General features: G+C 54.1%; 1 protein-coding gene across 3 annotated transcripts in view; it reads right to left on the bottom strand.

Moving 5' to 3' along the window:
- The window catches only part of ADAMTS14 (ADAM metallopeptidase with thrombospondin type 1 motif 14), a 91,657-nt gene extending 70,701 nt beyond the window's left edge, over positions 1-20,956 (bottom strand). For all 3 annotated transcript variants that reach the window (XM_068548871.1, XM_068548872.1, XM_068548873.1), the window contains exons 1-2: positions 20,694-20,956; positions 18,551-18,993 (exon numbers count right to left, since the gene is read on the bottom strand). In XM_068548871.1, the coding sequence (XP_068404972.1) occupies positions 18,551-18,993; positions 20,694-20,775 (525 nt within the window). In that variant the 5' untranslated portion in view covers positions 20,776-20,956. The remainder of the gene's footprint in view (positions 1-18,550; positions 18,994-20,693) is intronic.
- Between the last annotated feature and the right edge of the window lie 698 nt (positions 20,957-21,654).

Genomic DNA, 21,654 nt, shown 5'->3' with positions numbered 1-21,654 from the left:
CCAAATTACTCCCGTCTCTCAGTTTATGAGATGTTTATATTTCTGACAAGTGGTGGCTAATTTTAAGCACTAAAATCAAATCAAATTTCTGTATAAGAAATCAAGAAAGGGGGAGAAAATAAGTTCTGGTGGAATGGAAAATAAACGTCAGCTGTGTCTGTTTTCACCCATAACTTATTCTTCTGGAAACAGTAAATAAGTAGGAAATATATTCCAGAAAGATCCTTCGTGCGATAAAAACAACAACAAACAGCTGATTATATCCAATTGAGCCACAGACTATATAGGCCTTCAGGCAATTTCTCCGAATGGAAACCCACCAGTGGGCAAGCCTGGCCCCCTCAGCCCTGCTCTAGACCCTTTAATGCGGCTGCTCCTGAGGGCTCCTTCCTGGAAGGTGTGTGGCTGAGGGAGGGGCCTGTTTGAATTTTCCAACATGGCTGTGACACTGTTTTGGTTGCAAAGGTGACAGCTTCTTCTGCGTCTTCATCCACAGGCCTTCAGGCCATGCTAACTAAGCTTTTCCAGTCCAGCTTCCCCTCAGGCAAAAACCCCAAATCCAGAGTGTAATTCCAGGGCACCTGAAGGAGACAGGTGAGGACAGGGTAGGTGACTGCTGCCTTAGAAATCACCTGTGTCCTGCCGTGGGTCATAATCGAAGAGTTCAGTTGGTTACCAGCAGCTGTCTGTCATCAGGGTGAGGTCCCAAATATTTCAGCAGATAACTGAGGTCATACTATTTTGAAATTCGTATGTATGTGGGAGTGTGTGTATATATAAACGTGTTTATTCTAAAATTGCATGTACTTGCATGTAAACTGGGAGGCACAGGTAAAATGAGCCAACAAACAGATCTCCAGGGAGGCCAGAGATCGAGATTCCAAAGGACACCTTGGACAGTGCAGAAGTCCAGACTTGGACAAGGGCAGGGGTCCATCTGTGTTGAGTCAGGTGCAGAGACAATGAGCAAGGACCCAGCCTGGGGTCCCCGCGGGGCCAACGGTTTGGTTCTGAGGGGACAGCTGCAGGCCCTCTGGGAAAGGGGAATCCCGAGCCCCCTTGCTGCCCCCTCAGATTGGCCAACCTTTGTCAAATGCCCAGAAGGAGGGCCCATTTCAAGATGGCGGCTGCAGTGGAGCCAGCTGAGATGTGGGCCAGGTCTCCCCTTCCTTCTCCTTCCAAGGCCGGCCTATGTGGGGCCTCCCCAGCAGGGAAAGAAGCAGAGCAGGCCACCGCCAACCCTACCATCCTGCCACCTCCCAAGGAGAGTGCATTCTCGGGCCTGAACTTGTTCTGGAAATTCCATTACGAGGGTTTTACTGCCAGCTGTGCTGTCTCAGGTTCTAGGCTTCCAGCAAATTCAGATGGAAACTGCTCCACTGGAGGAAACAAAAGTAAACCCAGCAAGTGGAGGCTGGGTGATGCACACACTGGGAATGGCATGAGAGTCACAAGTGGCTTCCACTAGGCTCGCCCCCAACAGGGCCACCTACTTCTATCCCCAGCCACTGCCAGCCAGGCTGCCCCCGAGATCACATCACCTGCTACAACCTCAGAAACCTTGACTGCGGGTGTCTCCTTCTCTCCCCCCACCATCCTGCTCACCTAACTCTAGCACGCTGGCTCCAGCTACGATTAAACTTCATCAAGACCTCCAACACATGGCCCCACCACTCCAGCACTGTCAATCCCCCCTCCAAGTCCTCACTTCTCCTCTCACCACCTTGGACTTCTCGATCCAGACACATAATAGTTCTTGTGCAAACACCCATAACTCTCTCCTGCCTTTCCCTGCATCCTACTCTCCCAGATAAGCCTCTGCCCTGGTTCAACCCAAGCCGCCACCCACTCCACGTCTGCACACTGATGGAGAAAATGCACACGGTGCCCACTGGTCTCCCTTGGAATCAGTGTCCAGAGCTCTCACGTGAGCACGATGCAGGCAGCGGATTCTGCAGCACTGCCCCGTTACACCTGTGTTCCCGTTTTCCCATTGGCTTGGACATCTAACACTGGTCCCGCCCCCACCCTCTCCTGTTTTCAAGGAGAAAACAGCCACCATCAGGCAGGCTCTCCCACCACCACATGAACTCCCATAGCCGTGCCCTGTGCTCAGGGCCACCCCCTTCTCACCGCCTCAAGACTTAACTCCTGCAATTAGCATCCCTCTTTCTGGCATCACCAGGCCCTCCCTCTCTCCTGGTTCAGTCTCCTTGACATGTATTGATAAGTGCACTTGAGGATCTCCCATCTGTGAAATTCCCTCCCAGCCCTGTCCAGCTACTGCCAGGGTCTCTGCTTCCCTCCACAGCAGAAAGAGTTGTCCACACTCACCGCCTGCACCTCCATGCCTCGCCTCTATCCACACCACAGGGGCTTCTAGAACCACCACTTCCTGGAAACTGCTCTCATCACAGTCACCTGTGAACTCATGTGGCCAGAGCCAGAAATCACTTCTTTGTCCTGGTCTCACTCAGCTCCTCCAGCCACACCCATGCTCCCTGGGGATTTCTCCCAATCCTATGGGGACTATGTATTTGCAGGTAACTCCAAAATTACATCCTCAGCTCTGACCCCTCCCGAAATTCCACGTAAGACTGTCCAACAGCCTCCTTGATAGAGACCCTGGGCTTCTGCTGGGCAACACAAACTTTAAAGCAGACTTGCTCCTCCTCCCCATGCTCCCCCATCTCAGCAAATGACACTATCTTTTTCCCAGTTACTCAAGCCAAAAATCAAGGGGAGGGGTGGGCCCAGGGATTAGGTTTTTTTCAAGTCCTTCCACCTCCCCAGTGGTTAAGTCAGTTCAACTGAAAGACACACCCAACATAACCTGCAGGGACCAGACCCTCTGAGGGATCATCGTGGGCCATTGCCTCTGATTCACGACGAACGTGAGGGGGCCAGCGCCACCCCACACACCCCCATAGCCTGAGACCATCGTTCCCTCTCTCAGTAGGTCTTTACGAAGCATCTACTGCGTGCTGGGCTTGGGGGAGGGGGGTGCAAAAAGATATGAAACCAGCCTCTGCTCTCCTAGTGAGGGACTTGCATCTAATATAGGTAAAGAACTCTCACTGCTCAATAAGAAGAAGACAACCCAAGTTAAAAATGGGGAAAGAATCTGAGTACACATTTCTCCAAGGAAGATATACAAATGGCCAATAAGCACATGAAAAGGTGCTCAACATCATTAGTCATTAGGGAAATGCAAATCAAAACCACAATGAGATATCCCTCATACCCACAAGGATGGCTAGAATCAAAGAGTCAGACACTAACAAGTGTTGACAGGGATGTGGAGAAATTGGAACCCTCATACATTGCTGGTGGGAATGTAAAATGATGCAGCTACTTAGGAAAACAGTCTGGCAGTTCCACAAAATATTAAACAGAGTTTCCATATGAGCCAGCAATTCCACTTTGTATAAACTCAAGAGAAATGAAAACATAAGTCTACACAAAAACCTTTACACAAATGTTCACTGCAGCATTACTTACAGCAGCCAAGAAGTGGAAACAACCCAAATGCCCATCAGCAGATGAATGGATAAACAAAATGTGGTGTATCCATACAGTGGAACGTTATTTAGCCATAAAAAAGAAAGAAAGGCTGAAAAATACTACAACATAGGTGAATCTTGAAAACATTATGCTAAGTGAAAGAAGCCAGTCACAAAAGGCCACATATTATACAATTCCATTCATTTGAAACTCTAGAATAGGGCAATTTATAGAGACAGAAGATAGATTAGCGGTTGCCGGGGGCTGGAGTAATGGATCCCAGCTGGGGGATGGCGAGAGGGGGTGGAGAGAGGGGGCGGAGAGAGGCGGCGGCGATAGCTAAAGGACACAGAGCTTCTTTCTGAGAGAGTGAAAATGTTCTAAAATTGAACATGGTGATAATTACACAACTCTGGGCATATAATAAAAATCCACTGAATCGCACACTCTAAATGGGTGACTTCCATGGTATGTGAATCTCAATAAAGCTGTTAGATGACACACACCCAGGGAGATAAGAGATAGGCACGGAGATGGCACATATGCACAGGAACAAGAGACACACATGCACCCAGATGACACACAAAGGGATGACACACACACAGACAACACACAAGCAGGCAGACAACACACATGCACTCAGACGACACACACGCATGAGGCGCACAGGCTGCCCGCTACCATGGAAGCGTGAGTCAGCACGGCTGGGATGAAAGCCTGCGGACGCTGAGATTCCACATAATTCAAACCTGATGTGGAAGCCCCAAGCCACAGGAGCTCTGCTGGAGGCTGGGCTGCCAAGGCCTGGGCCCAAGCCAAGGAGAGTCCGAAAGCTGATTCATGCCGAGCTGCAGCCTTGGGGACCGGCAGGAGGAAGGAGCCCTCGGAGGACGGAGCCGAGAACCGCCAGGTTTGTCCTCAAAGGGCAACAGACACCCCACACGGGCGCAGCAGAAATCCCAGAAGGCCCTGAGGCTCAGAAGCAGCACGGGAAGTGGAGAGCCTCCACCAGCTGGAGGCAGTTACCTGGGATGAATGCTTGCTGGCTCAGCCCACTTCCCAGGGTCATGACCTCTGCAGGCCCCACACCCTGGGAGGTACTGGGTGAAAGGCTACTGGGGCTTTGGTGGGGGCCCTTTGTAGCAAAGATCCTTCTCAGGGGAGAAGCAGCATGGGGCGTGTGTTGGGTAAATGCAGAGACCCTAAAGCCAGAATCCCTGGGTCCTGCTACTCTCAAACCATGGAATCTTGGACAAGTTACTAAACATCCCTGTGCTTCAGGTTATAAGGGTACTGATCTTGTGGGTTGCTCGGAGAAACATACACAGAGCACCGAGAGCTGGCAGCAAGCGCTGTGTAAGTGTCTGAGTTTGCTGCCGTGATTATCACGACCAAAATTCAAAGTGTGCCAGTGGCTCACGAAGGGAGTGCTGGGAGCAACATTCTGGAACCATGGATGGTTTGCCCCTAAGTCCTGGCTCCACTGCAACCTGGCTTTGACCTGCTCAGATCCCCTGTCTGTACTCGGGAAGAAATCCCTGAGAAAAAAGTACCAGTGGTTAAGCATCCTTAAGGGGAAAAGTCCTTACCAAGAAAAGACTGATTCACAGGAATTGTCAATGTGAGAAAGAACACGGGCAAACCAAAGGCTGGTGGAAATGCACCACCTGGGTGTGAACTTGTAGGCAACTTCCTTCTCTTTAAGCATTTAGGTGTTTTCTAACTTCTCTATGATTCCCCTATCTGAAAAGGAAACCTGATTCTGCACAGAATGTCTGCCTGCTACAATGAGCAAGAAAAAATTGTATAACAATGATTTTAAGACAAAGTTTAAAAGAAGGAAACAAACCCAATGTAACCCTCCTTTTCTGTCATCCAACCTCCCTGCAAAGTGATGTAGCAGCTACACTTGGGAGTGAAATACCTGGGGCTCTGTCCCAGCCTGGACCCTTCCCAGCTGGGTGACACTCTCCAAGCCTCAGTTTCCGTGCCTGAAACGAAATGAAATTACATAATGAAGGGGAAATGCCCCCTGCTGAGGCCTGGCCCACAGCAGGTGTGTGGCCTTTTCCTTTCTTTCTTCGGACTGGCTCTCCTGGTCCCCCAACTTTTCCGTCAAACACAAAGTAGACTTTTCCAGGAGGCTACAGCAGTGGGTCTTACCCCTAGATGTCCATTAGGATCACCTGGGGAATCTGCAGACCGACTGACGCCCAGGCCACACCCCAGACAAATGAATCACATCCAGGGAGATGGGGCGGCGGGGGCGGAGTGAGCATCAGTATTGTCTCAAAGCTGCCCGGGTGATTCTCATGTGCATCCAGGGCTAGGAATCCCTGGTCTCAATTCTAGAAGCTTCCAAATGGTGTAATGGTACTAAATGGAATGTTTAAGTGATCATCCATGTTTCACAAAGACAGAAGTATCAGCATCGGGTGTTCGACCAGAATTAGTCTGTCATAATACAGGAAATGGGCAAGAAAGACAGAGAGGGGACAAGGGGACAGTGAGTACACACCCTGACCAAGGGGCCGCGGGGGTGGGGAAGGGGAGTCCGGACAGGCCAGGTGACTGCACACCTCTTACACTGTGAGCATCTCCCCGGGCTGAGCATGACCAAGGATCACCCGGACCACACGTGATTTGTGCTATCTTAGGTGCTATCTTAGAACCTAGCCACCCCCTGCCCTTAAGGTGCCACTCCACTGTGAGTGAAGAGGAATTCGCCAAAATTGCCCTGAGCTGGGTGGGTCCGAGAGGTGGGGAGGGAGGCTGTGATCTACTGGGCGGCCAGTGGGCAATGATGTCACAGCCCTCCCAGCTGGGAGCCCACCGTGCAGAGAGTGAGGACAATTTAGAGCGACACCTCTACGCTGCGGCTGCTGCAGGCGGCGAGCGAGTCTGTCCTCTGGCTCTGCGGGGAACAGAGCTGCTTAGGTCTTCCCGCAGCCCTTCTTCAGGCTTGGCAAATGTTCTTAAAGGAAGGGTGCTTGCTTTTTATGACACCCCTCCCTGCCCAGTGGCAGGGGTCCTGGCCCAGCGGCAGGGCGGGGCCTCACATGCAGGTGCTCAGAGAGTCCCCCTGTGCCGCCAGCCCCCACCCTGGAGCCCAGCCAGAGTCAAGGGCAGACCTTGCCAGGCTGGCAGCCACCATTAATTTCCATTCCCCACGCCCAGGAGCCAAGTGGCTCTGAGGCTTCCCCCCTCAGTCACCACCACGGACGGCCCACCAAGCTTGGGCTGGGAGCTCCACCTGGCTCCCTGCTTGGCCCAAAGTCCTGGCAGCAGCGGAGGCTTCAAGACAAGGAGACAGGAAGCAGCCCTCAAACGCCAGGAGGCGGTGTAGCTGCCAGGCCCCGAGCTGGGGAACGGTTCCCCGCCTCAAGGCCTGAACCCTACAGCTCAGAAGCAAGCCAGAGGACAGTGGGGTGGCTCCAGGAAAGGGTGAGGCCAGTCCTGCCTGCAGCGGAGGGCTGGCCCCCAGCAGGTCCATTGTCCCAGCCAGGGCTCCCCTCTGATCCATCCTGACATCAGCCTGCCCCCAGAGGGCCCTGCAGAAGGCAGGTGAGCACAGGAGAATGGAAAGATGAGTGGACCTAGACGCCTGAACCCCTGTGCCGGGCCCAGGTTTAACCCCACATGGGGGTCCTGACAACACATATCCCTCCAGGCATCGCTGCCCTCCTCTGCACACTGGGGACAAGTGGACAAAACCACATTGGCTGGAAAGCCACACCTGTGCACGCGGGCCTCCACGCCTTTGCCCTGCGGAGAGCTCTGCGGGATGCCCTTCCAGCCCAGCTCAAATGTCACCCCATCACCGCCCCCTCCTCCACGCCCCCAGTGGTTCTGGCGGGTGCTCTATCCCGCTCACATATGTCTGTCTGTCCCTCTTCCAGATGCGAGCTTCTCCACAAGAGGACAAGTACCGATCCACAACACAGGACCAACTTCGGAACAAAAGCACCTTCGGCCAACATCCTCAGGTCCAAGTGTCCAAAATGAACCCCCTTGGGCATACCACCCTTAATGAGAGTCCTCTCCCACAAAACACTGCTGTGGCTTAGGGGACAGCCTCGGGACTGTGACTTATGAGGTGACAAAATATCAAGCACTCAACAAGCCCTCTTTGGGCTGGAGGAGCGAATTCAGAGTGTGGGCTCCTGCCAACAGCAAGGGGCGGAAATTAACTTCTGCTGTGGGGCGTGGTGGCCTGGGGGTACGAATGTTTTCTGGACACATCAAAGGTATAAATATTTGGCTGGCTTAAAAGCAAAAACTGACAAAGGGCTTCAAGCAACCCGTTGGGAACAGGGTTTGCATTCAGAGCGCCCAGGTCCTAACAAACACTCCCACATTCAGAGGTTTCTCTAAAAGGGCCTGATCTACTGCCCCCTCAGCTGTGTCATGGAAAGCAGAAGAAAAGGAGAGTGCAGGGTTTTAATGTTCCATGTCAAGTGATGTGTGCATAACGGCAACCCACTGCCCTGCAAAATTCTGAAAATGGATAAAACAGCAGCAATGGTGACTTGGAGCTGAGAAGCACCAGAAGGTTTCATTTGAGCTTCAAATCCTGCTCACTGGGAGGCTGGCATTTGTTTTCTCTTTCCAGGTTTCCCAGTCTTCAGGAGGACATCGACACGCAGAAGTTGAGCTGTCCAGCCTCGTAAACACCTCCACTCGGCACCCAGGCCCAAGGACTCCCAGGATGCCCCTAACGAGGCAACTGATGGACCAATCCCTTCAGTGTTTGTGCTCTGAAGTCGTTGCCATGGCCACCGAGGCCCTGGCCGTTACAGGGTTTATGACCTCGAGGAACGATTCCCGTCTAGTAACTCAGGAGAAGCTGCACGGGATTGTGGGGGGAGCACTGGACTGGGAGTCAGGGACCTGGACCCCACTGGCCCTGACAGTCGCCCACTGTGTGACCCTGGGTGAGTCTTTTCCCTTCCGTGAGCCTCAGCTTCCTTGTCTGGAAAGTGAGAAGGGGACGGAGAGGCCCCCAAAACCTCTTCCAGTCATAGCTGAGTTAGGGTGAACTTTGGCAGTGATGCTGAGCTGAGATTCACCGCCGGAGGTGTTCATAACAGGAGGGTTATTTGTGCTGATACGGAGCTCCCTGGCGCTGCCAGGGATGAGGCAGCCTATCAATAGTACTGCTGCTGTTGTTCTTCTTATTGTTGTTCTTGTTGTTTCTAAGGCTTTAAAGGCAGGAAAAGGCCCACATGCTGAAAACAGAAGGCAGGGCCTGGCGGATGATTTGGGAACTTTCCACTGCAAGGTCCGGGGAATGTGGAAATTCCCCAGGTCCTCACCAAAAGCCCACCCCCAGCCCTGGACCGCACTGAGGCTGGAAGGCAGGTGGAAGGCAAGCACAGCCCCCACCCCACTCACCAGCCCACGGAGCAGCCCAGAGGCCACCCTCCCTCCAGCCAGCCCGAAGATGCCAGGGAAGTAAACTAAAACCAGCTCCTAGACCAGCCCTCCCTGGAATGGGAGGCCGGCTCTGCTCGGAGGGAGCAGCAGTGAGGTGATGTCTGGCTTCTATTCCATATCATAAATAAGTTATTAACCCAGAGCAGACAGCAAGGCACAGCCGTGGGGAAACTAGGGAAGTGAAACTGCAAGATCAGACCGCCTCGAAGACTGGAAAACCACCCAGGATCCAGACCCTGGGCCACTCAGACTGAGGCCCTGATGCGATGGGGCCTTCTGGGAAGCAAGAGCACTAGAATGGGTGTCCAGGGGTCTGGAAACAAACCCACTGTGGAACCTGCCTCAGTTTCTATATTTATTCCAAGAGATAACAATAATAACAGCAAATGCTACCATTTATTGTTCTGGACACTGTGGCAGCACTTTTAAGTGCCTGATTTCTAATCAACAAAACTACAAGGTAGGAACACCCACTTTACAGATACAGAAACTGAGGCTCAGAGAGGTCGAGCCACTTGCCTAGGGTCAGTATGGGAGAACGATTGCAAAGATGGCTGCAACAATTCCTCCTGTCTCTGCTCCCATGCCTCTTTGAAATGAGGTAGGGTCCATTCCTCCACTCTTGGAAAATCTAGTCTGGCCTTGTGTCTCGCTTTGACCAATAGAATGCACAGAAGCAACATTATGCAACTTCCAAGACTAGAAGATCTTCCTTACGAGATCTTGCAGCTCCCACTTTTACCCTCTTGGAATGCTACCCTGAGACTGCCGTAAAAGAAGCTGGTCTTACCTACTGGAGGATGTGAGGCCACAGACAGGAGAACTGAGGCTGCCCAGCCAACAGCCAGCACCAATGCCGGATGTGTGAATGAGGTTAGCCTGTACCTTCCAGCCTCGCCAACTGTCCAGGGAGCAACCGGCAGAGGAATCACCCAGCCAACCAACAGAATTGTGGAAAAAATATGCTGTTGTTTTAAGTTCAGCAGTTTTAGGCTGGTCTGTTTCACAGATGTGGATAACTGATACAGTCACTCAGTTTCCCCACACTGCCTATCTCCCCAGGAAAACCTGTGCTCCCGCCTCCTGGGATCTGGTTGGGGTCAAGGCACCCCGTGCTGACTGCTGCCCCTGCCTGCAGCCCCCAGACCGCAGCCCCACAAGCAGGAAGTGACCACGGAGGACATACTCTATGAAGTGTAAGAAGGGCTGCAGGCCACTTTCTACCTGAAGACCCACAGTCACCCTGGTGTGGCAGGTCAGAAGCTCCCTTTTTCTCCAAAAAGACAATTTCTTGTTTTCGTTATAGGAACATAAATTCTACAAAGGACTGAGGGCTTCTCAGGGAACTGGGTTACCTGAATAGCAAACGTGATGAAGCTGGTTGCACCCTCGCAGAGGACGCGAGCTCTGGAGACAGAAACTCGCCAGTAAAGGGCACACTGAGGGCAGGAAAGCAAACAGTCTCGCCTCACCCACCGGCTCAGGCCCACGGGGCATGGGTGCCTGGAGCACACACTGGGACACGCACTCGGGGGCAGCGTGCGCAGCTGACCTGCAGGGCTTGCCGGGCGTGCAGGAGGCCAAGTGGCACTGCGAGTGCCATGTGTCATCCATCGCTGGCCTAGGAGCAGACAGACAGCCACAGAGAGAAGGACAGGCCCGCTGTCCCTCCCCATCTGACAGAGGTGAGAAGATGCAAACGTGAGCTTTATGCCGCCTCTGAAAGGGAGCCCTCCACGTTCCCTCTCCCGGTCCGTCAGCTCACCCAACATCCACTGAGGGCCTGCCCTGTGGCAGGTGCCGGGGTCATAGAGACACACAGGTGACTAAGCTCAGATCCTGCCCTTTGAGAGCCCAATGGGAATGTTCCAGGGGAAGAATGCAAACGGGGGTGAGAAGCAAGTTGCAGCCTGAGAAAAAAATGAACAGGCCTGGAGGAGGTTGGGAGGAATGGGCTCTGCCTGCCCAGCTAAAGGCCCAGAGACCCCTCTGGGATTGTAAAGCAGAAAGCTGGTGTGCTCTTGACTTCCTCTCCTCTTCTTTCCCGCTCCCATCCCCTCAGACCCAGTGGACTCAACCAATAAATCCACACCATTTAATAGCGACGGTTGAAGCATATCGGGTACTGTGCTAATAAAGCCCTTTGCACACATAACAACTCTTATGAAGTGACTGATATTATCCCCACTTTACAGATGAGGAAACTGAAGCACAGAGAGGCTTAGTAATTGCCCAAGGCCACACAGCATGAAAAAGCCAAGGCTGGGATTTCAACCCAGGCAGTCTGGTTGCAGGGGTCATGCTCTCATCCCCTGCACTGCTCACTGGCAAGCTAAGGCCTCCAGCTAAGAGCCCTGCTGCTTTGGGCCCACACACTGTCTTAAAAAATAGAACACTTTGCTTAAAAATCCATATTTCTGATTTCTCTCTTAAAATTCTCAAATGCGATACCAGATTGGCAGTCCCTTTAAACAGGAATTTGCCGCTGTCCCACCTCTCCCCTAGTACCTGGCCCTCTTCCCTTGAGCTAATCCCTGCTCCTAGAGGCAGCTGAAGTCCCGACCTCCTGTGTACCGCGAACCCAGCCCTGTGCTAGGCATGCAGAGAAATGCAAAAATTTAAGACAGTTCCTGACTTCTGGGAACTGGGTGGCCAAGATGGGGGATGCCTCAAGCAGAGGGAAGGGAAGGCACCGTGGGAGGTGTGAACAGCATGAGCAAAGGCATGGGCTGCAAAGTGAGGTGCAAACACACCAGGCTGGCTGGGGAGGGGTAAGGGTCTGCAGGGCAGGATCCACCATTGAGGCTGAAGAGGCAGGTGGAGCAAGGAGACGAGCTCTGCACCAATGCGGGGCCAGACATCCCCCGCCCCTCCCAGGGTTGTCGGCACAGATGTGTAAGGGCAGGCAGCCCGCAGTCCATGATGTATGGGGACAGGCCTGCCGGGCAGTTGGGTGAGGGCACTTCTGAAACTCCAGGCCTCACACTCCACATCCCAGGGCAGGCACAGACAGCAAGGCAGAGCCGGGTGCTTGCCAAGGAGCTGCCAGGAAAGCCCACTCGCTCCCTAGACATCACGGAGCAACCCCGGGGCAAGGACAGATATTGGCACAAAGACACCGATGAGCCCCAGACAAATCTGCTACAATAGCACTGCGCCAGCATGCAGCTGGAAGGATTAGCATCTTCCCCAAATACTAAAGTGACTCCTGCTTACAAACCTCCCATGGCTCCCTATGGCCACAGGGGCAAATCTAAGTCCACAGTGAGGCAGAGCTTCTCCAAACTACATTTTCATCGCCCCCCTTTCCCGTGGAGAGCTGAGATGATTTGCCATTTCCTGAATCCTGCAAAGACATAGGATATCCTTCCCTGTGAATGCCTAAAATTCCTACCTCTTGGCTTTAAAACCTCCTATTGATGCTTTTATACCCAGCCCAAATGTCCTCTCCGCTGGGAAGCCTTCCCTGAGCACCTCTCCTTCTCAGTACGCACCTCCAGGCCACCTACCAAGTGCATTATGCTTCCCTGCATTCCTACACAACACTGACATTTAGTGTGATCAGTCTTGTTTCATGCTGTCTACTGTGCATACCGGCCTTCTTTAAACCGTGGGTTCTGGAGCACAGGGAGAGAGGGGTGAGTTTCAACCCTGCATCCCCAGGAGCTGGTCAAGGGCCTGGCTGGGGGAAGGTGCCCACAGATTGTTAACAGAATGCTCCATTTGGCACCTCTCAGTACCCTCCTGCCCTGGAAGGAATGTGGGGTTATTACAGACCAGTCGTAATACACTCCCGTGCACTGAGCAAGCACCATTTGGCCCATTCTGCAGAGAAAGCTGCCAAAGCAGAGGGGGGGGCAGGGCCTGGCCAACCCGGGAACCAGAGGTGGCCTCGGGCTCACATCAGAGAGCACTGATAATCTACGTACTGTTGCAGTACAAGGGACTCCAGCAATACTTTTAGTATTTCTCACCATTAATGATAACTGTAATTACTATAGTAATTACTATAAAAAAGTAATAAATATTACTATTAATAATCCCCATTTTTTAAGGCCCCACCATATACCAGACCCTTCACTTTTTTACATTTTCTTATTTAATCCTCTGAACAGCCCCATAGATGGTTGTTCTCCTCTCCTCCTTACAGATGAGGAATCCCAAGCACAGAGAGATTTAGAAACTTATTCAAGGTCACACAGCTACTCTGTACTAGAGTAGAGAGACTCCACAATTTCTGCCAGCCTAGACTGTTTCCTAATTATGACTAAAAATGCCTGTCACGGGGCTTTCTATGGGCCAGGCCCTACTGGTAACAGCTTTACTGAAACATAATTCATGTACCATACAATTCACCCATTTAAAGTGCAGAATGTTTGTATATGTATATGTATAACTGATTCACTTTGCTGTACACCTGAAACACAACATTGTAAATCAACTCTACTCCAATAAAAAGATTTCTTTTTTAAATTAAAAAAAAAATAAAGTGCAGAATGTAATGGCTTTTTGTCTCTGCATAAAGCTGTGCAACCACCACCGCAATCAACTTTAGGACGTTTCATCACCCCACAGAGAAACCCCGGGCCATTTAAACTGTCAGTCCCCAACACACACGCCCGCCACCTGGCATCTTAATTCCATTTTAAAGACAAAAGGACTGAGGCTCAGAGAGCCGCTGGGACTTGCACACCATTGGGCAGAGGCTAGGAAGCTGAGCTGGGACGCAGCCTCCCCTGCCCTCTCCCCATACCGCCTGCCAGGGGTCTACTCCGTAACCCGTTCAAAATGCACGTTCTGCAGAGGGTGGAAAACAGAACCAGATGGTGACAAATCTTACACGTGCGGCTACTTCCACGCCAGGCCCGTGACTCACAGAGGCACTGAGGGCAAAGAGGGGGGGACGTGACGCCTCCCAGCCCCCGTGACCCCAGTGCAGGGGCAGCGAGGCCCAGGAGCCCGGGAGACAGAGGTAGAAGCGGGGCAAGTGGCCTTCAGGAGGCTGGCAGCCTGGGCTCCTGATGGTATGCAGGGGTCCCACACTGCTGATCTCATTCCTGCACCCCACAACCCCTCCAGGACCCACAAAGTAGTGCCCTCCCAGCCCAGGCCTCCATGTGCCTCTCAGGACTTCAAACCACAACTGCTAGCAGAGAGTCTGTTCTGCTCCTGGCCCCAGCCAGGGGACCTGAGATGACCCAGGCCCTCCCTGCCCGCAGGCCCTGAGGTTTCAGGTCACAGGAACATTGCGGGGACTGCCACGTTGATCGGCCGGGATCCCCAAGGGAGGCTCTGCAGAGTAGACCAGCAGGCTGCCACTGCTGCCTGGGTGCATTCCCAATCTGGGACCCCAGTGTCTGACAGCTGCCCCCAACCCCAGAGGAAACACTCTGCAGGTACGACTGGGCCTCCCCACATCGCCTATTTCCTTCCCCCAAACACCCACAAGCCTGCTCTGGGTCAGTAGTTCTCTCTGCTGGCGAAGGGCCTGGCACTTTCTTTCATGTTTATAATGTCTGAACAATTTTGAGCCAATGCCACCTCCTCCAGGAGCCTTCCCTGATGCCCTAACCAAAACAAACGGGTCCTCCCGATGCTGCCTCACACAGGATTGTAATCTGTCTGCTTTTATGTCTGGTTTCCCATTATCCTCCAGACTCATCTAGGGCAGGGGTCCTGGCTTCCTCATTCCTGGTTCCCACCCACCCCCCGACCCCCTCCCCGACTACGACACACCAGGCCTTCCAGCAGAGCAGGTGGGAAGTGAGATAAAGTGCCCATTCCTCAGTGTCAGGCATGAATTAACCACCGTGCACAGAACCCGCCCAGTGTCTGTCCCGGTGCCCGCGGTGACTGACTCTGTGGGATGGCAGGAGAAGTGGAAGAGATCATGGTCACTGCTCCCACTGCAGGTTCCAGCTGGAAAGGAGGATCGAGTCCTCAGTTTAGACACAGCACTTCTCACCAGAGCAGCTAAAGTCCAAACGGCTGCAAGTCTGTCCACACAGAAGAGGGTTTGTTCAGACCGTCTTCCAACTGGAAGGTCTGCTAAGCCATGAGGGCCAAGCTCAGGATTGGTGTCTTTCCTCTCTGCACCTGCAGCCCCGCCCAGGCCTGGCAGGAGCAGACCCAGGACCCGCCAGGAAGGGGCAGTCAACTACAGATTTACAGTGGCCTGGCTTCAAGCTCCTCCAGCAAGGCCTGCCCTGTGTCACAAAGTACCAATGCCAGAGCTAGAAGGTGCTCTGAGCTCATCCATTACAGGCTCCATGATACACCCAGGAGGCAAGGGAGGCCCAGAGAAGGAGGGCACCTTGCCCAGGGTCACACAGTCATGGCTCCCAACTCCCAGCCCAGACTCTTCTCAGATAACAGGCTGCTGCTTCCCTGCCCTGGGCCCCGTCTCCTATCCTGCCCTTCCTTCAAGGGCAGACCAAGGCCCACCTGCCCAGTGTCTTCTAGGATCACCTCCCCGGCCCCGTCCAGCATGGTGCTCCCTCACTGGCAAGCTCTTTCTTCTGCCCAGAACGCCCTACCCACCCTCTGGCCCCAACAAACTTCTATTCATCCTTCAAGACCCAGTTCAAATATTATCTTCTCTAAGACAAAGATAATAATCACTCCCATTTACCAAGTAGCCATCCCTGCTGTGCTACGGAAAACCAAAAAGTTACTGTTGAAACTATTTGTGGGGTACCCCCTGCTTAGCACCCAAGTTCCTTGAGGACAGAGACCTGACTCTCTGCAAAGCAGGGTTACAACAATATCTGTGTACGCACTCATACAACTGAAGGGCTTTATAAACTATAAAGTCCTGTGCCAACAGAAGCTATATGTATTGATATTATCTTCACATCTCCTCCCCATGACTCAGTTTCCCCACTTACACGATGGATGAAGTTAATGAATGCACATGACAGTATGTGTGCTGTGCCTGGGCTATGGCTATGGCTCGTGACTGTTGCTGTTATTATTTGTGTCACTTTCACTTGCTTACATCTCCCTGTGGAGACCTTGCCCATGGCCAGTGCTCAGTACGTATTTTTTTGGACTGAATGACTTCAGCATTTGAGACATGGAAGAAGATGGGGTTAAAACTCAGAGTCCACATAAAGATGCAGAGTTAAATCTTATCATCAGAAGGGCTACACTGTGGCCTTTGAATCCAAAGGTGGCTCAGCTGGGTGACAGTGAACAGCCCTTGCTCTCACGGGACACAGGGCAGTTTTCTGGAGTGGGCTGGAAGTGAGGAAATCCCTGCCCTGGACAGAGAGCCTCTGTGCTGGGCTGTGGTCCCTGTCAGGGACCAGGTCAGGGAGACCCCTGAGAACTGGCCTTAGGGACTGGACTCTGGAGCCCAGGGCACAAGAAGGGGCCCAGCCCAGGAGGTCCAATTCTGCCTCTCACCAAACGCAGGGACCAGGCAAGCCACTCCCGGAGCCTCAGTTCCACTGCAGAACAGGCTTCCAGAAGCTCATCCATGGAGCCTCCGAGACCTGACCCAGCTTCTGCAAATGACACGTAGAATCGATTTCTGTCTGCCAGGGAGGAGTGAGTGCAGCCCCTCTTTGGACAAATGAGAAGAGTAAAGCCCAGAGAGGGGAAGTGACTTGCCCAGGTCACACAGCCGATGAGAACGTTTACTCAGAGGCCACCGAAAGTCAGCAACGTCAGCTGAGCATCCAGTGACCACTTGTCAATGGCTGCTGAGCTGGTTCAATGATAAGAAGGTTTCCCGGGTGCAAAGGGTGTGGGCAGTTACATATTCATGGCGATGATCATCCACTCATGCCTTTGTTTAGGTCCCCGTGGACATTTATGGAGGTAGTCAAGGAAACGGGAGAACAGCTCTGTCACTGAACAGCTTACAGCCCATTTGGCTGATGACTTCAGGTCACCATGTCATTCAGCCCAAGCCACTGATGTGCACTGGTGCTTTCTATCTCTCTGTCTGCACAGACACTGGATCTCTAGGTGATTCCTCACGTCACTTTGGATTTTCAACCAAAACTTGTGGCTACAGCATAGCGCTAGTCACAGGCTGAGGAGAGTCCCAGGACTGCTGAGCCAGGGCAGGATGGCGGCCAAGGCTCACCCTGGCACCAGGACAAGGTCTCAGCCTTCTCCAGCTATCCTTACAATCTGGGTTCCTCAAAGTCCGCTCCACAGAACCCTCGCATTCCAGGTGATTCTGGTGCACACTCAACTCTGAAAACCAACCACTGCCTAGACCATGCCTCTCAATGGGGGCTCTAGTGCCTCCAATGGGGCAAAAATTGGTTCTTCGGGAGGCAAAAAATTTACTCTTTTCATATATAAAGCACAGATATACATAGAGTTTAAAAACAGATATTCAGTATAGCTGTGGTATTAAGGTTTCATTGGGGAGCAATTAGAGAAAAAAATGTCTAAAAGGCTCCCCAGGGGGATGATAACGAAAAATAGATTGAGAAACCCTGGTCTAGACAAAGGCAGCCATGACATTCAGCAGGAAGACACCTCGTAAGGATGGGAAGATGGTAAGAAGTGTTCCCAGCCCTGCCAGTAAGGAAGGACCCCTCCCCTTACCATCCCCCCATCTGACTCATCCCTCTCTTAAAGCTCAAAGGCAGAGGAGCAAGCAGGTCCTTTCCTGGACATATCAGCTCGTGCCTGGCAAAGCAGAGACCATGAAAACAGTGCCCATCAAGGCCCTGGAGCTGCCACGCAGGCTCACAAGGGCCTGATACACAGCAGACGGGGCAGCAAGGGGAGTGGGATCCAGCCTGAGTTGAGCACAAGAAGGAGAGAAGCCACCTGTGGCTTTCTGGTTTGCAACATGGCAGGGGGTTCCCTGTGCCTGGGAGGAGGGAGCAGGTCCTGAGAAAGGGAACTCAGATCAGAGAGCCACGGAAGAGCAGGCTGGCTTCGGGACCAGAGACAGTGGGGCACGAGGAAGGACACAGCAGTAAAAATAATAACAGCAGCTGATACCGACAGCCCTGACCATGTGCCAAGCAGGTGCCAACCACTGGCCGTGCTGCCTGGTGAGGTAGGTCATATTTTCATCACCAGCACACCAGCTCCAGGAGGGCAGGGGACTGTGTCTGTCTCAGGCACTGCCGTAGCCCCAGCACCCGACTGGCACGTGGAGCGCGCACAGTAAATACGTGCAGAATGAATAAATCCCACTTCATGGGTAAGGGAAAGGACCACAAGAGGGCAAGTAACTTATCCAAAGTGACATGGCCAGCAAGCGGCACAGCCAGGACTCAACCCCAGCAGAGCCTGCCCTCCTCACGCCTGCGTGTGTCTGCACTCAGACCCCTGACAGGTGAGCTGTGGTCCCGGTGTGTCAGTAGATGGTGAGGGGATGAACAGGATAAGGTATCATCCTATCTCAGCCACTTTACAGCTGGCACAGTATGAACCTGGTGGCCAAAGGGGCACGCGGGGCTCTCTCTGGAAAGCGGCGCAGCCCCTGACTTGGCCCAGACTGCAGGCTGTGCCCACAGGAATCCCAAACACACAGGAGCCAAGGAGAAAACCATGTCGGTCTGGCTCGGTGAGGGCGACGGGGAGGAAAGGGGGAGGATGGGGGGTGCTGCTTGATGAAAGCCTTGTCCCTTACCAATCCGTCGCAGTTGCTGATGGCGACAGCTGCCCCTGGCATGCCCGTGACACCCCCGGTGTAGACACACTCCCTCTGCAAGGGCTGACGGAACAGCTCCCGAAAATCCTCCTGCCACTCCACCGAGGCTCCGGGCACCACCAGCCGCCGGTTGGGCCGCAGGTGTAAGTGCAGTTCCTCCCCAGAAACAGTGACGTTGAAGTAGAGGGAGGAGCGTCCCCCCCTGCCAGGCTGCAAGGTCACTCCTTTGGGGCGCAGTGGGCTTCGAGCCACCCGCAGGTGACCAGAGTGTGACAGTGGTGCCGGTGGTCCGTCCACCTCTGTACTCCCTGAGGAGGCTGCTGGTGGCCCAGATACCACGTGGGAGAGGAAGCGTCCCTGAGAATCTGTGCTGCAGGGCACTGTCACACCATAGTCACTGAGCTTTCTTGAGAAGCGCAACTCTGTTGGAAATAAAGAAAGAGTTACTTCGGTGCCATCTGGGCAGAGCTAAGCTGGGGAAGCTGGAAATCCCATGGGGGCAGGAAGGGCTCTGCAACCTTGATCGTCACCTTGGAGGAACCCCTTAGCCCAAGTTCATCTATTTCTCATCCAGTGCTTCCAGAGCCCCTGGATCTCTGCACTTGGATGATCGGTGTTCAAGTTTGTAAACTGCTAGACACACATTGCACCCCATAGTCCCCAGGCCCTTGTTACAGCTAGCGGAGGAAAACAAATGATGCCAAACAGAGTCCTGTCACTCTAGCAACAAACCTTCCAAGCTTGGGCACTACAGTGGAAATTCCCCGAAAGCCCCCAGGGCAAAGAGGGATGGCTGGATGTGCCCAAACTCCCCAGTGCCCTGAAGTCACCAGCCCACCCCGGGGTAGGGCCCTCGTCACCAAGCTCCTGGAACACAGCTGGCAAAACAAACACACCTAGAAACTCAGGGCCTCCTGGGCACGTGTCAAGGAGAAAAGAGGAGCTGGAGAGGGAAGGGAGGGAATACAGGTTCTACATTTTTCCAAGTTTAGAAAGAAAACTTTTTTAAGCAGCACAGTGGCTGCCGAGATTTCAACATGGCCCAGCCCCAAGCTGGGTAAATATAGATCTTCAAAAATAAAAGGAGACGCAGGGGTGACCTGCCCACTCGGACTGAATTAAGTGTGAGGTCATGGCCCCATGCTCCAGGCTGCATGCCAGCAGCCCGTCCTCACACAGCTCTCGCTAAGCCCAGCCAGGCCGGGCAGGAATGACAGCTCCCTGGCTTCTAGGCCTAGTGATTCATGGATAGGAGTTAGGGAGGAATTTTCATTTCCACACAGCTCTATCTCTTGTGTCCCCAGCCCCCTTCACGGCACTGATAAAACCTAGAAAATGATGTGCCCTGAAAATCCCTCCTGCCCAAGGCAGTTATTGGAGGGCGGGGAGGGAGATGACGAACTTTCCTCTGGTTTTACCCTTTGCAGCAGAACACCCCCAAGACTTTAGCTAGGGGGATCCTGTTTGGTCCATGAACAGAGCTCAAAGACAAGCAGGCACCCTGCCTGGAAATGACCAGATCCCCCTCCCCATGCTGAGAGCCACCAGGAGGGCACCTCACACTGCAAAGTGAGGGTGGAGGGTGTGTGATCTGCGTGTGAGAGGCTGTCTGCACAGCACAGAGTGTGAGAATGCTGGGGGAGAGGGATGCATGTGTGTTTCTGTGCAGGAGTGTGAGTGCCCGGTGTTCACTGGGGGGTGGGGCAGCCACCTGCCAGCCTGATTCTTTGTGTGTGACAGATACTTGCACACATGTACACACATATGTGCACACATGCGTACAAGCTGGAGACAGAGAAGACACTGAGAGAAAGACACACAGGAGCGAAGACAGAGAGTGAGAGAGAAACACAGAGACCAAGAGACAGATACACAGCTTCTAAGAAAAGGCTCCTATCCTCAAGTGCTCTCCTGGGGTCTCTCCCTAGTCTTGTGCCAGAAAGGGAGAGAAATCCCCGGACAGCATCGGTGGCACTGGGGTAAGAAAAGAGAGCTCGGACCCAGCGTGCGCACAGCCTCCCACCCCCTCGAAAGCTGCCAGGCTCCTCGGGCACCCTCGGGCCACCCTGACCCGCGTGCACCCCGGACCCCGCGCGCCCCTGCGCGCCCTTCCCGCACGCACCTGGGGTCCTGCTGCCCGCGTTGGCGCAGAGCGCACAGTGCAAGAGCAGCAGGAAGGACAGCCGCGCGCGGAGAGGAGCCATGTGGCCGCGCGGGCACGCGGGCCGGGAGGGCGCCGAGCCCCGAGCTCCGGGCTGCGAGCGAGGCTGGGGCGCGCTCGGGGCTCCGGCCGGCCTTCGCCTCCTCCGCCGCCTCCCGCCTCGCAGCCTCCAGCCGCCCGATCCCGGCCCCACGCGCGGCGTCGCCGTCTGGACCGCTGGCTCCGGGAGCCCGAGGTTGCCGGCGGGAGAGCGGAGCGGCCGACGCGCCAGCGCCCCCAGTGCCAACTGCTGGCGGGTCAGTCCGCCAGCGCCTTGACGCTCCGGGACGCTGCGTGAGCCGGGCAAGTGGACCGCGGGGCGGGCCGGGGGTGGGCACACTGGCGGGGCGGGGCCGGGCGCGGGTCGGAGCTGGGGGCGCAGAGCGCCCGTGGGCGGGGCGCAGGGCGCGGATCGGAAGTGCCACGCGGAGCCCGAGCTGGGGCTTCGGGCGCCCTGGGCGAGTGTCCCCTCAGGCTCATGGGCTCCCCAGGAGTGATGGCCCTTACTTTCCTAGGCTCCTCCGCCCCACCCCCCTTTACTTGACTGCAGGGCCCAGTTTCCAGAGCTCCTGGGCCGATGGGATGTCCCACTGCCTTTGGATGGGGAGATGGTGAGCACCACCCCCACCCCCACCCCCAACCCCCGCCCCAAGAGAGTGTCTCCTTTCTCTCCTGATGGTCTTGATGCCCCCAGTAATCTTCCGCCCCTTGGATCTACCCATTTTGCAGACTACAGCACCCTGGGCCCCCAAGTGCAGTGACTGATCTGTGTCTTAGTCAAGAGCAGGGCTGAGCAAGGTGAGCCGAGAGCCCTGGCTTTACAGTCAGCCAGACCTGATTGAAATCCTAGCTCTGAGCCTCGGTTTCCTCGTCTGTGAAATGG

The sequence above is a fragment of the Eschrichtius robustus genome, chromosome 7 (assembly GCF_028021215.1).
Source record: "Eschrichtius robustus isolate mEscRob2 chromosome 7, mEscRob2.pri, whole genome shotgun sequence".
Classification (NCBI taxonomy): domain Eukaryota; kingdom Metazoa; phylum Chordata; class Mammalia; order Artiodactyla; family Eschrichtiidae; genus Eschrichtius; species Eschrichtius robustus.
Note: the sequence above shows the minus strand (reverse complement) of the source record. Positions and strands in the feature narration are given on the sequence as shown.